Source organism: Brachypodium distachyon, chromosome 1 (assembly GCF_000005505.3).
Source record: "Brachypodium distachyon strain Bd21 chromosome 1, Brachypodium_distachyon_v3.0, whole genome shotgun sequence".
NCBI classification, from domain to species: domain Eukaryota; kingdom Viridiplantae; phylum Streptophyta; class Magnoliopsida; order Poales; family Poaceae; genus Brachypodium; species Brachypodium distachyon.
This window is the reverse complement of record NC_016131.3, coordinates 66,864,304-66,881,319: the sequence shown is the minus strand read 5'-3', so window position 1 is coordinate 66,881,319 and position 17,016 is coordinate 66,864,304. Positions and strand designations below refer to the sequence as shown.

The 17,016-nt window shown below is 47.8% G+C and overlaps 2 protein-coding genes across 3 annotated transcripts; one reads left to right on the top strand and one right to left on the bottom strand.

Annotated features, from left to right (window-relative positions):
• Positions 1-5,130: 5,130 nt before the first annotated feature.
• Positions 5,131-8,511, top strand: LOC100843093 (ACT domain-containing protein ACR8). Its single transcript, XM_003558313.4, has 4 exons — positions 5,131-5,953; positions 6,058-6,892; positions 7,469-7,573; positions 7,856-8,511. The coding sequence occupies exons 1-4, from the start codon at positions 5,892-5,894 to the stop codon at positions 8,216-8,218; spliced, it is 1,365 nt and encodes a 454-aa protein (XP_003558361.1). The 5' UTR covers positions 5,131-5,891; the 3' UTR covers positions 8,219-8,511.
• A 2,177-nt stretch (positions 8,512-10,688) lies between these two features.
• Positions 10,689-16,484, bottom strand: LOC100843394 (autophagy-related protein 9). 2 transcript variants are annotated; one of them, XM_003558314.4, is made up of 10 exons: positions 16,242-16,484; positions 14,901-15,531; positions 14,492-14,812; positions 13,428-13,650; positions 13,022-13,201; positions 12,725-12,931; positions 12,274-12,351; positions 12,127-12,197; positions 11,918-12,028; positions 10,918-11,815 (listed from the first exon to the last, which is right to left on the bottom strand). In XM_003558314.4, the coding sequence occupies exons 2-10, from the start codon at positions 15,473-15,475 to the stop codon at positions 10,918-10,920; spliced, it is 2,664 nt and encodes an 887-aa protein (XP_003558362.1). In that variant the 5' UTR covers positions 15,476-15,531; positions 16,242-16,484. The 2 variants fall into 2 exon arrangements, with proteins under 2 accessions (XP_024312895.1, XP_003558362.1); XM_024457127.1 differs by lacking the exon at positions 16,242-16,484 and having other exon boundaries at positions 10,689-11,815; positions 14,901-15,475.
• Positions 16,485-17,016: the final 532 nt, after the last annotated feature.

The following is a 17,016-nucleotide window of genomic DNA, read 5'->3' as shown; positions in this document are numbered from 1 at the left end:
GAGAGAAGGAGGTGGGCCGGTGACGACGCCCGCTGTGGGCACAAGGGGTAGTGATGGGCGCAACCGCGGCGAGGACAGCGGCGGTGCGCTGGAAGAGCAGCGGCGGCTCGTGCGGCAAGGACAGCAGTGGCGGGCTGGTAAGGTGGCGGCTGCGTGCGGGGCAAAGGCAGAGGCGGCCGCGGCCGGTAAGGCGGCAGCGCGCCCGCGAGGACGGTGGCGGACTGGAAACGGGACTGCGAGAGAAAGGCTCCATCTATTTTTAAAAATTTTTTAGCCATGCAAAATGTGGAAAGACAAAAATGTCCATTTGTAATACTCCATTTAGCCTCGCTGGAGTAATTCATCATGGTTGTGTGATATGACGTACTCACTTGTGTTTTTTTTTCAAAATGGAGGCAAAAGCTTCGCCTCATCTCATTAAATAAGAAAGAGTTCGAACAAGGTTGAAAGGAAAAAGAAAAAAAAAAGCAACAAAAGCTTACTCTCCCGGCATAATACTACTCATATGCTCAGCGCCCCCGAGCGCCCAATTGCGAGCTTCATTCTTGATCTTGTAGAAGATAATAAGCGGCATGGTCGAGATGTTACGAATGACCCTCGCGTTTCTTTCGTTCTAAAAGCTCCCAAATGACTAGTATGGCCGTAGAAGCAATCGCCTTCCTGTTAAATGATGCGTGGTTTTAAGTCTGATAGGCGATTTGCCATCGCATGAGCTGTTCTGTCGAATAAACCGAAGATCTGGTCGACTTGGGCCCTTGAGAACTTATTTGTTACAACGGGGCTGGACTGGACTGCGGAGCTAACCGACGGACATCAGAGAAACACATATGTCAATATGTGATCCTTTAAAATTAAAAGGTGCAGAACATGTTTGCAAATCACGTTCTGATGGGCTCGTCGATCCATTCTGATCTTATATAGAGTACTTTGCTGATACAGTTAAGAAAGTTGACCTACTATAGCAGCATCATTATGCTGGGATTTGAGAATCGACATGATGAATAAAGGGCATAATGCTTCGAGGCCCCAGCTGATATAAATTCCGCAGACTTTCGCTGCTAGTTGCTTCAGGGAATGAATGAATGAATCGAAGAGCATAGGCATATTTTCATGTGCATTTGGCCCAACAACTATCCCGATCGAATCAACGTAAATCGAGTTGTGGCCTTATCGTGTCTTTCACTACTCCTCGCTACTCTCCTGGACTTTTGCCTGGATTCGCATCAACGTGAATCGAGCTGTGGCCTTATCGTGTCTTTCACTACTCACCGCCTCGCTACTCTCCTGCACTTTTGCCTCGATTCGATGCGAATCCAACAGCTGCTTAAGAATTGGTTCGTAAAAAGTTCTCTTTCGCCTGAATGGCTGAATCTACCGCGTATCATGCCCACCTTGCATCCTGGTAAGCCGTTGGTACATCTGTGTAATAATTTTTTTTTTTGCGAAGATACATCTGTGTAACAAGACAAATAACACAAATCAAAGATGTGAACACCAAACTATACTCATGAATGAAACCATCACGGATATGCATGTTGGAGTACGCAGCAGATCGAAGGAGAGTCAAGTTGGCGAACAACACTCATCTGCTATAACATGGTAACTAACGGTGACTCACCGGTCTACTCGATTTTTCTTTACAGGCGTACGTCCTTTGGGTAAAAAATCAAGTCTGGGAAAAAGCGCGGGATCAAGTGGGCACCGTCCGTTCATCCAGCTGGCCGAACATTACCGCCTAACCGAAAGCTAACACGAATCATGCGTGCCTCCCTCGTGCCATCGCTGGCGGGAATTAAGCTTTCTCTAATCAAAGCATCTAAGGGAATCTAGGTGCCACCTTCACTTCACTAATCTAAATGTATATTGCCAGGTCCGTGACTTGCAGAACTAGGCCGAGATCTGCTTTATGTCGCCATCCTCCTAGATCGCGGAGGATCCCTGCGTTCCGCATGCTTATGAGCAGAGCTTATCTCAGAATCATCAGTAATCTCGTAGCACACATGCGATTCCTTAATCAGCACGCTTAAGCATTATCACTACAGTACTTGGTTATATACTCCCTCTTCCAGAGATACTACTACTACTACTAATGCGGAAGAGGAATTTGCGTGATTGTGACGTGCCGCTGATATTCGAAGAAGCAAAATCTAAACGCCGTTAAACAGGATCACATGCATGACCGATCCAGCCGTTGGATTCATCCGCCATCGTCCATCCATCCCCTCCGTTTTAGCGCGAGAGTTACACGTAGGGCGGTAGGGCTCCGGCACATGCGGACGACAGGCGGCGGCGCGACAAGCCCGGGCCGTTGTTTCCTGAGCCGCCCGCCCGTGGTCGAAAGTCGAAACCCCGGAATCCCTCCTCTGTTTCCGCGCACTCAAGAAGATCTTTTGCCCGGGCCGAGATTCACCCAACCGGGGGCCGTCACATGGCGCCACTGCAAAAAACACGCCGCTGGCACCGTCCGCACATGCGTGCCCAGCTGCTCCGGCTCCGGCCGGGCTCACGTGACTTCGCTGGGTGGGGGTCGACACGCGAGTTGCCCCCCCGCCGCGCACATGCAGCTCCGCGCTAGCTGTCCCACGTGTCCGTCCGCCCGTCCGTACGGGACGCCCGAGGGTTAACAAGCTCGCCTCTCAGCCAATCCCGCGGCAGCCAGCGGCGCAACGTGCGTCGCCGGTCGCTGGTACAACATTGTTCCATCTTGTCGTCGTCGTGGGAGTATAGCGGGTTTTTTTTCCTTTGGAAAAGTCGCTGCACCGTGGGCGCCAGCGCCAACCAGTAGCCGACCGCGATCTGTGCGACTACCGTTCCGTCCAGCCTAGGGTGGGAGAGCAATCAATTGTCCCGGCCGGTGTGGTTAAACTACCGACCCCTACTGAAATGGCAAGGACTAAGATGGTCGGTGATCGACCGTTCCCGTCCCGGTCTTAATTTTGGCCGAGGAGGTGATCACCCGCTACATAGCTGCGGTTCCGTTCCTACCAGAGTTCACCCACCGCGCAAAGTAGATCGATCACCGCATAGCTAGACCGTCCTTTCTCACGTGCCGCAGCCGCAGGACACCGCCGGCCTTTACAGTTAGCCGTTCTGCAAGTTGGAACGCGTACGTACGGCCCCTACTCCGGTGTGGGGCTACCTCACCCCGTCACGGAACGCGTGCATACGGTACGTACGTGCATCGAGCTAGCAGTATGTAGTCCAGCGGCCACATTGATCATTTCTTATCCGTGTCATTGGTCCAATAAATAACGCTGGGTGCAGCACCACTAGATCGATCTAGATGGCTAGCTTACTTTTCCGTTTCTCTCGTGCGATCTTATCAACTGCTGCTACGTCTACCGCTTTGGGCAATTAACTTGTCAAGGGGCGGTACTTGCATGCGCGCGCAAAAGCGCAATATTGGCAACTTTTCACGCCAAGGGGAAAGAATAGGCTTGGAGCCAGCTTGTTCACATGACCAAGGAATGTATCGTGCACGCATGTTTACATCAATAAAAAGAGAAACACATGTCAGATCTTTCATGGCATTACCGAACATATTCATCGATGGAAAATTCCGCATGTTATGTCTCTTGGTTTCTCACCTACTTCGTTGGAAGATGCATAACCTTGAGTACTACCAACTACCCTACCTTCAAAGGGACCAAGAAACCTTTGCAACAAAATACTAGTATGTTGAGAAAAACCCTTTTAGATTTCCCTAAATGTCATGTGCATCTGGCAATATGGCTTGCGTTCACAGCTTAAAACCCCATATTTGGCATCGTGATAAGTAGTGTATAACCATGTAGTGAATTTGGTTAGGTTTATAAAGTTTGCACAAAGAGCCATCAAAAATAAAGAAATAAGGAGGCATCGGGACGCACCGGTGCCAGACAATGCTATTATGGTAAGCCAGTTGACGTATAGGCTACACTCGATGTCGATGGTCCTTTCTTATCCGAAAATGATGATGTAGGCACCACCATGGTGCTCGGAGATCACAAAGTGGTTTAATTGACCTTCAATTCTGTTCGAACCCTCTCAAGACGGAGCTACTGGCATGTATGGGGATCATGTTCACCTTGCATGGTGCCACCTCATAATATCCTGGAGGTGGACAACTCTATGACGACGGTTGTCATGCTTCGATCACAGGGAGTCAACTGGTCACGTACGCCACACTGCAATGTAAACGAAGCAAAACATGTATTCTAAGTTTTGTTTTTGTAATTACACATATATGTGTCATATCATCCATGTCTAGTATTGCACAATTGTTTGACTCCGGTCTGACGATATTTAAACTTGTGTGAGGACGGTTGTAAGTTGTAACTTATTTTTGAGTAATACTCACTTCTTCTTTTTTCTGTAAAATAATATTATTTTATGTTCTTTAAATTGCCGGTGCCCAATCTGCTTCTTCTTAGAAAATCATGCTTTAACCCAACAAGTGAACGGAACGAACGACGGACCTTTTTACCAGGTGAATCTTTTTGGCCACGACAGCTAAGATCGCCGTTTAGCTTGGATCGCAAGCAACAAGGGAGGAGGTGGCAGTGGGCCATCCCTTGACACGTCTGAACATCGACACGCGGCGGCCGAGGTCGGGTATGGCCGTATGGGTAGCGGAGGTTGGACCATGCCTTGGTGCGTGCAAGCTGTGTGTGGCATGGCAGGTGTGAATGATCCCCGCGTGTCGAATATCCCTTTTCTTAACTTGGTTGTCGACCCGGGTCGGTGCTCGCAAGGTTGCGATCGATCCGGCTTGCCCAAGCTCCCTCTTTTCTTTTCTCGTGCTACTAATCCCTTCCGTTCACTGAACCTGATCAGAGAGCAACTCCAACGAACGCAACGAAAGCCGCTTTTGATGTGGCCTTGCATGCTTCTGAGTTCTACTAGTCCTCAAAATAGGACCTCGGGAAGAAAAGAAAAAAAAGGTCCTCGAATAAGGCGGATACCTTGCCATGCTTGTGAAGTTATCTTGCCAATGGTTCAGACGTGCCACGGCTTCGGTCTATTCTTGATGCCGATGGTTCCTTGAGAGCAGTCAAGCACGTATAAAATACCGTCAAGATTAGACTAATACTGAACAGAGTGGTACTACTCCCTACTCCCGTCCCGTGGATGATCGAGCAAAGTTTGCGCCCAAACGCAAGCAAGAGAAGGATCTGAAAAGGTGCGCCGTGCGTACGTGGTGACCGGTGGCGGCAGCTAGCCAGTCACGGCTGGCAGTGCTTGGTCCGCCGACCGGGCGATCCTCTTCCCGCGGCATTGTCAGAGAGTCGGTCGGTTGGGTTCCCCTACAAAACCTCTTCACACGCTAAAGCCTCCTTCCCCTTTGTTTCCCAAGCACTCCAGCCTGCTCTGCTCTGCTCTTCACCCGCAACGAAACCCAAAACAGAACAGTTGGTTGAGTCCAAGTCCAACTCCACCAAAATTCCGTTTGTTTGCCCGGTCCTCTCGCCCACGACCGCCGTTTGACTCCGGAAGCAAGCACGCACCAAATCCTCGCCTGAAATCACGAAGATTTTGCGGACTTCAATTTCTCCGCCCGTTTTAGCCGACGCTGACCGAGACAACACCGGCCATCCCCACACAAAAGAAAGAGAAAACTATCCGCACCGCGGCAAGGCAGAGGCAAAGGCAAAGGCGAAGGCGAAGGCGGGCAGCCGCACCCAAAACCCACCGCCTCCCCTTCCGACCACACCCAATTTTTTGAACCGCTCCGTGCCAACTGCGGCGATTCCTCTCGGCGGAGGTGGGGAAAAAAAAGGGGGCGGAGGAGCACAAGAAACTGAAGCGGAGAGGGGAGGAGGAGCGCAAGAAACTGTCGCGAGTCGAGAGGCCGGGGAGAAACTGAAGCGAAGAGGAGAGGAACGGGCAGCAGCGGCGATAGGGTTCCGGCGATGGAGCGGTTCCATCCCTCCGAGGTGTACGAGCACTTCGTGCGGCATATGAACACGCCGAGGTGAGTGGGGCTTGGGGATTTTCTTTCTCTATGGTTGGTTCTTGTTCTTGCGTTCCGTTGCAATCGAGCGGTCGCTGAGCGTCTCTGTGCGCGCGGCGGTGCAGGGTCGTGGTGGACAACGGGGTGTGCGAGACGGCGACGCTAGTGCAGGTGCACAGCGCGCGGAAGAACGGCGTGCTGCTGGAGGCCGTGGCCGCGCTGTCCGACCACGGCGTCTGCGTCCGGAAGGGCTACATCTCGTCCGACGACGGCCGCTGGTTCATGGACGTGTTCCACGTCACGGACGCCGCGGGGCGCAAGGTCGCCGATGCCGACAAGCTGCTCGCGCGCCTCGAGTCCTCGCTCGCCGCCGCGGCCGCGACCGCCGACGCATTGCCGCGGCCGGCGGGGTGCGATTCCTCGCCCGCCCAGAACGAGGGGCTCTCCCTTCTCGAGCTCATCGGCGTCGACCGCCCGGGCCTCCTCTCGGAGGTGTTCGCCGTGCTGCACGACCTGCGCTGCAGCATCGTCGACGCCAAGGCGTGGACGCACGGCGGCCGCGTCGCCGCTCTGGTTTTCGTCCGGGACGAGGATACCGGCGCGCCGATCGACGACGCCGCTCGGACCAGGCGCATCGAGTCCCGACTCAGGTACGTCCTCCGCGGCGGCGCGCGCGGCGCAAGGACGATCTTGGTCGACGCGGCGGCTGTTGGTAACCTGGACCGGAGGCTCCACCAGCTGCTGAACGAGGACCGGGAGGCCGATGGCCGCCCTGCCGCGGACCGGCCCACGACGACGGCGGTGGCTGTGCAGGAGTGGGGGGAGAGGGGTTACTCGGTGGTGACGGTGAGCTGCCGCGACCGGCCGAAGCTGCTGTTCGATGTTGTCTGCACCTTGACGGACTTGGATTACGTGGTGTACCACGGCACGTTTGACACCGACGGCGATCACGCGCAGCAGGTGAGGCCTCTAGCTGTTTCTTGTTCAATCGATTTACAAGATTTTTTTAGGGGGAACAGGTTGTGTTGCATATTTGGAGCTCTTAATTTTCTCGTGGTTATCTTGTTAATTTTGGAATATCTTTGCAATTCCGCTCGTCACAATTCCTGTCACAGTGTCACCAATCTAGATGTTTCGTTACTTTCTGTCAATCTGTCCTGACTGGTCACTTTTTTAACTTCACTGTTGCCTTAATTCCTTTAATTTGATTTGATCACGATAATCATGTTGGCTCCAAACAAGCCGGGGCGGCGCAAAGTTGTGTGATTTGAAGGCCAAATGGAACAGTTGTTTACTATTAACATTGCATTCCCTGTGTCTTAACATTGCGATTTTTATAGGATTAACTAGTAAGGCTATATCGTGATGTTCATCTGCTATTAAATTCAGATTATATAGGCTTCACGTATCTCGTGCCTGTTTACATCCATTTCCTTTTTTGTCACTGAACCTGCTTTGAAATTCAGTCAATGTAAATGGAGGTCAGGGGCCTAGTGGATGGTTAAACTGAGTTCCGTTTCCATGGCTTGGCTGCAGGAATTCTACATCAGGCGCTTGGACGGCCAGCCAATCAGCTCGGCGGCCGAAAGGCAGCGAGTGATCCAACGCTTGCAAGCGGCGATCGAGAGGCGCGCATCCGAGGTACTACACGTGGCCGAATATCTCCCCTTTCCTTTTCCTTTCCCCAGAACTGAATATCTCTCCTTTCATTCTCTTTTTCGGAGAACTGAATATCTCCTTTCCTTGCCCTCCATGCCACGCCACCCAGAGAAAAGAAAAGAAAAGAGCACCCAATTCCCCCCTTCCCCCCACAATTCCACGTTCCACGAAGTCTCTTTCCACCCAACATTTTTCCACTTGACCGCCAAGTGTGTGTGTTTGGCCGAAATCCCCCTCCTAATAACGCGATCTTTGTTGAAGCAGGGCGTGAGGCTGGAGCTGAGCATCAAGGACCGGCGCGGGCTGCTGGCCTACGTGACGCGCGTGTTCCGGGAGAACAGCCTCTCGGTCACGCACGCAGAGATCACCACCAGGGGCGACAAGGCGCTGAACGTCTTCCATGTCACCGACGTGGCCGGCCGCCCGGCCGACCCCAAGGCGATCGACGAGGTCATACACGGCATCGGCACGGAGAGCCTCCGGGTGGACGAGGAGCGGTGGCCTCGCTTGTGCTCCACCCAAGGGGACGCCGGCCGAGACGGTGGCGCCGGCGGGGGACTGTTCTCGTTAGGCAGTCTTGTGAAGAAGAACCTCTACAACCTTGGCCTCATCAGATCCTGCTCGTAAGGACCAGGAACGAAATGTGTTGGATGAGATACTTGTGTAAATATGGGATGGTGCAGGGTGCTAGTTTGTAAATCAAGTAGGTTCTTTTATTTTTTTCTGCTTTTAGGTTTAGTAGCAGCAGTTCGTGTACATAGTAGACATGGAGAAGATGTTGGTCGGCACGAGGTTGGAGCTTTGGGTCGTGTATGTTTCCTTTACGTGCAAGTAGGCAAACAGATCGATGTAAATAGGGTTGTACATACATGTACATACATAATACTACTTCATTATCGTAGCTACCGTATACTACTTTTTATGATGGAGCAAATACTCGTGGTCTTTTTCAGCACTAGTAGTATCTCTCTAGGTGCTTAGCCCAGACAAAGAGAGCCAGTCATTCAGATACCATAATGGCAAACTCATTCCATAGCCCGAATCTGAAACGCATCTTCAGAGGAATCGATATGTATGGCATACTATATCAACTACTCCGTACTACGTATTTCAAACTGCAATGACGCCACCTGGTTCGCGAGATTTCCAAGGTGCAGCCACATGTTCACAGGAGAGAAAATAGAAAATTCTAAACGTCACAAACTAGCAGCATGAAAAGTCCAAAGTTTGGCCAAAAGAAAGATTAATCAAATGATGCATGAGGATCCATTCGACATATTTGTTTGAATTAATTTGCACCAATCGACCGTGTCCAAAAACCCTTCAGAAGAACATTTCTCTGTCCAGTGGCGATTATTTCAATGTATTTCCCGACGTTTCAGTATCAACCCGTAGAAAACCGCTTGACTTCTGTATTAACTTCACTTAAATTCTAATTTGCGGAAGTCAAATGATCCATGAGGTTTCCAACTGTCCATGCATGACATATGGCCTCACGGCTTTGTCCCCCCCAAAAGAAACAAGACAAGATAAACACCGTTGTTACAGCCATTCATCACCACAGCTGAGCCTGAATACATGTATGCATACGTTAACCCGTGTGTCGCTCTCACGGGAATTTTCTCCATTCGCCTCGATCTTGACTCTTGAGGGCACCAACCTTTACCTATGACACACACAATACCGTGGTCCGTGGGCTTCTTCTTGCGAAGGTCGCTCACGCATGCACGCAGAAGCAGAACGAACTGATGGGGAGAGATTTCGAACGTTCTCGCGATCTCGCCAACGAGGCGGAAAGGGCGCAAAGCGCAACCACTACGGACCTACCGCCTAACTGCCGTTGATCGAACCGAAAACTTGGTGCCAACGATACGCCCGAGATTGCTTTCGGGGCAGCTGTGCTCTGGTAAGATTAGCTGAAGATAATGACCGGTTAACCAATTCCTTTCCTCTCTCTCGAGAGAAGGGAGCTCTGAGACTGAGATGGCATTGGTTTGGTGGCGAGCCGTTGGTTTCCTCGTCACCCGAATCCGCGAAAACGACCCCCGGTGGTTGTAGCGTCCACGGGGAGCAAAACGTGCGGCAATTTCTTAAAACCGCCTTGTAAGAAAATGGGTTCGGTGCTCGGACAGCTTAGACAGCTTGGCCCAGCGCGGTTGATTCTCCGGTCGACCCCAACTTGGCAACTAGGGTGAAAGGCCAGTTTGCAGTGGATTGTAAGTTGTAACCAGCAGCATGCAAAGCTGTATAGATGTTCGGCTTTCAGACTTCATGTAACCAGGTATCCTTTTACGCATACCAAAAATGGGCAGAAATCGTTCGTACTGCCAAGAACGGGTGGCAATGTGAGTGACGATGTTCACTTGCGCTGTGTCGGCCCAGATCTGAACTGGTCCCGCGTTTCTATCCGCTTGTCCAGCTGGAGGGGTTTTGGTCTCGACCGGAGACTGTTTGCATACGAGATTATGCGTGTTCACCTACCAAGACGGCCTCGGTTTCGAAGGACGACGCACTCTTTCTAGCTTCGGCGTCGACAAGAAAACTGAAGCTGTTCGCTTCTTGTCTGCCCCTCACGGGGGGGAGTATTTCCAAGAACTTGGTTATTTCCTGGGCCCTGAAAACGAAAGCTGCAGAACGCAGCGTGTCGTGGACATGATGGGCTCATGGCAGGCAGCTATTGGGCCAGTTCTTTTCGGCTTTCTGGACTGTCTTATTCGAAAAGCTGTTCTCTCTCAGCTTTGTGAAGAAACCGTCACCTAAATTTGATTAAGCTACCAAACTAGTTTGGCCTAAAATACTTTGAAAAACTAACTAAATCTGAGATGCGGCTTCTTCAGAAAATTGGTGAGGACAGTTTATATGAGAAGCCCGTCTTAGAAACCGAAAAGAACGCACCCATCGTCTCCCTCGTCCTGCCGCCCAAGGTATCCGGCATCGGATGCCTTCTGGTATCGGCTCAGCTGTGTTAACACTTGAACTCCTGATAGATAATGTATTAGCTAGTACTGCACTGTCATGTAGTACAAGTTGCTCACGAACGTTAGTAACCCAGGAAAGATTCACCATTGCCTACATTGATTTGGCGTAGCACATCAAATTTGTGAAGAGAGGGTAACAGATGCAATTCGTGCTGTGAAAGAATGGTTCTTCCCCAACCCGTAAACAGGGGCTGGGCAAGGGTATATATACAACGAGGTAACTGATCTGTAGTTCTGTACAAAAGAATTTGTGGCCATTTTGCCAGCTTATGAAGTGAAGGCGTGGTTTTCACAACCAATTAGGACAGCGCACAAGCAAGCATCAACTAATCCTGTCAGTTTTTCAGTCTACACGGGGTCACTGCTTCGAGGTATTATTCTTACAGGAACTCCGGCTGGGTCAAAGGCATCGGGCACGCTGGGTCGATCATCTTCATAATTGCGAGGCGCATCAGCAAAATGAAGACCCAGTCCGTCCTCCATGTCAGAGTCGTCCATATACCTTGTCTTGGACAAGCCTTGGGGATTTCTCCAGCTGCTGCTGCTTCGGCTATGGCTCTGCTCTAGACCTCCCACGCTTCCCTCTGACATATCGCCACTTTGATGACTGGAATGACTACTGCCAGTCATAATATGATTTCCAAATTCTGGAGGCTCGAGAAAACTGCCTTGCGGACCAGGAGAAGATGCAGGGGCTGTTTCCCACCAATTGCCTGTAAAATTATCTTCTTTACCATAGTGCTTCACAGGAGCATGCCCAAATAAAGCACTAGATGTTGATGTCCCAATATGACTTCGAGTTCTTCCATACAAATCAGAGTAATAATTTCCAGCTTCTTCAATTTCAGATGTTCCCCTTGCTAGTGGATTTGTGTTGGGACCAGTCTCAGGGGATGCTTCATCAAAATGGGGAGCTTCAATTCTATCCAAGTCCGGTGAATGGCATGTGTAATACCAATCCAGAATATATGGTTGAGTTCTTTGATCTGTGTCAAGGAATCCTAAGGGGCCCAAGTTATAAGCAGGAGGTGGGATTGCATCAGCATGGTTACGGATAACACTTGGGAGCAGTTGATGGAAGATATCATCCCTTTGACCTGTGCTATCTATAAAGCCAGATGCTTCCATTGCCTGATATTGTGCAATAGCTTGTTGACGTATTTGCCTTTCCTTGAACTTTTGTAGGTTATGTAGGAATTGTTTGCCATCAGCATGTGGCACCAATGATGGATAGACACTCTGAAAACTGCAAACAATCATGTAGTAAAATTAAACTCCAACGTTGTTAATTCTGTTAGTGCTATGTGATCACCAACAAACCTGCAAAACTTGACCTATTCAAATTTACCTTAAGAATGATTTCTCCATTTTCCCTTGGGAGCTCCTCAGGCTTTTAGATGCATCAAATGGAGAACCATAGTTTCTATTTCCATGCCTTCCGAAGTTAAACAAGCTTAAACTATAGGAACACAGTGAAGCAATGATGTTAAGTGTTGAGGAGACTCAGCAAAAATCGCTGGCAACAAAGTAAATTCTGAAGAGGAGTCAGCAGTGCACCTGCATACATCTCCCACTCCATCTACATAAATTGTGAAGTCCGAGATGAAGCGCAGAATATCGTCAACACGCTGCAAATTTATAATAATTTACAACTGTCATGAAACTTTAGAAACACATGTTTATTGAGCTAGATCAGAACATTACCTTTGGTACCTCAAAAATGAGCAGGTAAGGAGTGATAAAAATGGAGGCCATCTCTTCCACTAGCATTACTATGGTGTACTGCATTCACAATTTAACAATAGACTTCTCAGAGCTATAATAAAAGAGACAAACCACATAGCCAATATGCATATATCCTAGATCTCAAACATAAGCCATACAAATATAAGAACTTGTAATAACCTATTAATTTATCAGTCCCATGCTCGAAAAAAGTAATTTTAATTGTCATAACTAATAAGCAGTATTTAAATAACAGTCACTCGGGGAATCACAAAAACAATAGGTTTGATTACGGTGAAATTCTGAACTCAAATACGCACCATGCCTCACATTTGAATACCCAGCTTAGTTGGTTAAACATGACATATGTACAACAATAGTAGGCAGCTATGTTATTGTACAAAACAACACTGGAGCCGAATTCAATTACCTGAAATAGTGTTTCAAATTCTCTTCGAACCAGTTCGCTGCTTTCTTTCCCACGCCACCTCTTTGGCATGTAATGTGTTTGCTGGACAACGAGGCACATGGCCCCTTCTGGGTCAATTACTTGAAGTTCGTCAGCCACTACTTTGCGACTTATAGCTGCTATTGTTCCAAAAACAATAGTATACCAGAATAGATTCCTTCCAAAAATCTTCAATAGTTATGTACGTGAAATTAGAAGGTGAATAAGATGCAACATGCAGGGAATACCATAAATAAATACTGCATGCGAAGAACTTACATGACCCTCTAGAATAGATTCACCAAGAAATCCCATGATTATAAGGGCACCAGCCAAGCCACCAGAAACAAAAGATACAAATTTTGCCACGATAGAGATCAGTGGAGTTGGAAATTGCTTCAAGTAATTCAAAGAATGCACAGCACTGTTGTTCATCCTATGTCTGAAGAAATGATCAACCTGAAATAATTGTACGCACTTCAGTGTTAGAAAGAACCAATGCAAAGTATATATAAGCCTCAAAAGACTGCAAGTTGCTTGCAGGTTGCAGCTATAGCTAATATGAGGCTGTTTAATGCCACATACATTGTGACAGTAAGGGAGGGCAGCAAGATAAAATATTCATTTATAACAGTCAATAACAGTAAATGACTGTAAACATAATGATTTCTGCATGAGAAGCTACCTCATTATACTCCCTAAAAATCCACCTTGATAAATTTGACCACCTTCTGGATGATGCTGTGCTGGGGTGATTGTAAATTTCTTCAGCATGCCTCAGAATGACGTAAACCAATGGGAAAATTACAAGGCAGGGCGACAGAATCAGCATTGCAATGCCCACAATTACAAGTCGTTTTTTCAACACAGCTGGGCTTGTTAGAAAATCTTTTCGAACACAGAATTTACTGCAAAAGAAAAGGTTATGAGTGCTAAGTATAATGAACTGAAGTTTACAATTCAGTTAAAGAATAAAATTTACTGAACCATCCAAAAGCAATGTGAGTTCATCCTAGAGCTTCACAGTGGATATGCGCACTGGAAGCTGGGGAAGTATCTTAGTACACACATATGCACCTGTAGGTGCTAACATGTACTACCTCCGATCCAAAATAAGTGTCTCAGTTTTGAACTACCCAGTTCAAAACTGAGACACTTATTTTGGATCGGAGGGAGTAAGGCAACTTATTTTATGCATCCCTGTATCCCCTCAATCATAGCCTTCTGAAATGTGATCCTTATCCAAGTGGATAGATGAACGAGTACTGTAGATGAATACACCAAGGGGTCACGATGCATAAGATAATGATGTTTTATAAGTGATCCTCTAGAAAATTGTTAGTCAATCAGTAAATCTTGCGTCAGATATTCACAACCAGTAACTAAATATTTAGCACTCCGTAACTATTACATACATGCAAAATTGTTCTGGTAATTAAAGATGTATCACATGGGTTTAATACTACTAAAAAGATAAGGCAAATATGAAGACTGGTATGCATTACAGCTGGCTTATCTGCACCCCTTGTGCATCTAAGTGCTTAACTAGGCTGGCTTAACAGTTTATGCGTACGCTTCAGGGCATGTTTGCCGTGCTTTTGGTTCTAGCAAAAGTAGGAGTAATGTAGAAAAGAATATGCACACCTTGATCATACGGACAGTGACAATAAGCCAAATAAAAATAGTGAAATACTCTATCACTAAAGGGCACTTAGCTAGTCACTAATACTGAGGTACAAACTTGCTTACCTGTCAAACATACTTTGGAAGATGCACCAATTTAAGGTCCATTCTAGGGCTTTTGGAAGTATCAGATGGTTTCTCCTGTCACGCACATGAGATTTGACAGTTGGACCAGCACCAGGTAGCCAAGGGCGAATTGGAAATGAAATGATGCCTTTATTCACCATCCCTATCAAGTAATTTTCTTTCCTCATTATTCTCATGATAATATCATGCTCTGATAGATCCCTAACAACACAAAGTTTTTGAGACTTTTGTAGCAGGACAACCTTCTCAATTATTCTGGGCCACGATATGGTTTGAATCTCGAGATCTGTAATCTTAAGGCTACAGAAAGAGAAGGAAAGTGGATAAAGTAAGTTATAAATTTCTGTGAGCTAAAACACATATTGTGGGCATTAAGCTCAAATACTACCTGTTATAGTAGAAGTCACGAACATTCAGCGTACTTCTCAGCTGTACAAAGAACTTGAGGAAATTGATAAGTCCATATGTTGCCAATATAACCATTGATCCAACAGTGATCATTTTGGGAAATGTGAAAGGGACTAGTGGGTTATGCTTAATGGCTTCCATCAGATCACATGGTTTTTCCCCAGACTCAAGTGCCTCCACACCACATTTCAAGTGGCCAAGGGCATTCCAATCAACATATAAGAAGAAGAATCCAATACAGCATACCATAAAGAGTACATTAAGGAACTCGATTATCCATTTGGTAACAATACACCTTAGTCCTTTTGCGCAGAAATATTCATAGAGCCTTTCGAAGAAAATATCCAAGTCAGAAATCGGCTCTTCCTTGATGCCTTCACCACGGAGAAGTCCAGACGGGCTCTCATTTCCAGAACTTGGCAGTCTTCGGTAGTCTGACAACTCTATTTCGGGTGGAATATCAATGAGCAATTGTGTTGATAATGGTGATTCGCTTCTCCATGGCCACTTAAATATTGTTTGCGAATTTGTGTCCTTCAAAGGGAAGGACATCATTCATGAAAAGAAAAGCCAAGGAAAATTGGTATCCTTGCCATGCCACAGAAAATCACCTATAAACAAGACAAGACCAAAATGGAAAGTTAATGACTCAAATTTTGCATACCACAAATTTCCACTGTAGTAAAATTATAAGGAAATGAATGCTTCCCTACAACCTAAACGTACCACAAAGAGAAGAAACTGACGTAACAAAAAACACAGGCAATTTCCCCCCACTTCGACTAACCAAGGTCAAGTTCTTAACAAGCTTAACAAGGCAAGTACTACAATGGAAAAGCATTAAAAGCATTGTGAATACAAAATGAGAAAGCAGTTTGGAGGAACAGATGAAATGTCCAAATGTTAAGCACAAATGCCGACCAGCAGCAGCAAACCATATGCAGACGAAACTAACGAAGACATTAAATTCTTGCCAAAAGGCCCAAACGTAATTGCACAGTAGCCTGGCTATCTCGCCTCTACATCTGCTGCGTAATCATCACGCGAAGCAGTTCGGTACGTCCCCTGCACCTCAACCTCAAGGTCGGCAGCTAAACAACAAGATTGAGCTAACTTCCAGCAAAATCCTTACCGGCCAGCAAACGAACCACCGTATAACACATGATCATCTCAACCACTAAAGTTCTCCTCGGACTAACACCAAACTAGCGAAAACCTAGACTAGTTGGTTTGCCAGAGCTTGATTTTATCGGGAAAAAAAATCGCCAATAACAGGTCATGCGGCGAGAATAGAAGGGGAGGGGAAGAGTCCACGACCAACCTGATGGGCACCGTCGATCGCCGGTGCTCAAGCGCGACGGAGGACGGGTTGCGGCAGGGGAGAGGGCGCGGGCGAGGGTTTCGCGGGGCGCGGAGGAGGTGACTTGCGGTGGACTGCGGCTTCTGATTGGGGAGGGGAATCGCACGCACGAGGGGGAAGACGAGGAGGAGAGGGAGAAGACGGCCGGGGGGGCGGTGCGTTTCGCGAGAGACGTGACGGGATCGGGGAAGGGAATCGTACGTGAGGGGATAATTTTGTTCGTTTCCTTTATCCCTGGGTTTGCTCTGCCTCTGCGTGACTGCGTCGCGTCGCGTTGGTCGCCAAGTAATTGGGAATCGTAATGGCTTGCGTAGGGGATTTGATTAACGGGAACGAATTAACGGTAGTGGTGCACAATCACGCTTCGCCTAACATGAATTAAGTACGGCAGTAGTGCGAAGAATTACTCTTCTGATGGAAATATGGATACAAATCGTACAAGACTGTTATGCATATGATCTTTTCGATACTAGTACGAGTGTACGACGTTAGACAGAAGCCGTAGATGGACAAGGTTAGATTAAGGGAATCCGCTCGATGGACATCGTAGAGAAATCGTACCCTCAAAGTGTTGTATGTATAGTGTTTTTTGCAAATTGTATTGCCTGTGTCTGATTGGCTTATTGCCGAGCAAACTATGTAAACATGCATACACGCGTCAGACGCGAACAAAAAATCTGATGTCCTCCTTAGGCATAGCAAGAGCAGCAAAACTTGGCATAGTACATAGTAGGCC

What these genes read in the sequence shown, in the direction of transcription:
- LOC100843093 (XM_003558313.4), top strand. Translation starts at nt 5,892, where the DNA reads ATGGAGCGGTTCCATCCCTCCGAGGTGTACGAGCACTTCGTGCGGCAT. An exon ending in ACGGCGATCACGCGCAGCAG is followed by an intron (nt 6,893 to 7,468) that starts GTGAGGCCTCTA and finishes GCTTGGCTGCAG; the next exon opens with GAATTCTACATCAGGCGCTT. An exon ending in TCGAGAGGCGCGCATCCGAG is followed by an intron (nt 7,574 to 7,855) that starts GTACTACACGTG and finishes TTGTTGAAGCAG; the next exon opens with GGCGTGAGGCTGGAGCTGAG.
- LOC100843394 (XM_003558314.4), bottom strand. Translation starts at nt 15,475, where the DNA reads ATGATGTCCTTCCCTTTGAAGGACACAAATTCGCAAACAATATTTAAG. An exon ending in CGTGACTTCTACTATAACAG is followed by an intron (nt 14,813 to 14,900) that starts GTAGTATTTGAG and finishes CTCTTTCTGTAG; the next exon opens with CCTTAAGATTACAGATCTCG. An exon ending in AATTTGAAACACTATTTCAG is followed by an intron (nt 12,352 to 12,724) that starts GTAATTGAATTC and finishes TTGTGAATGCAG; the next exon opens with TACACCATAGTAATGCTAGT.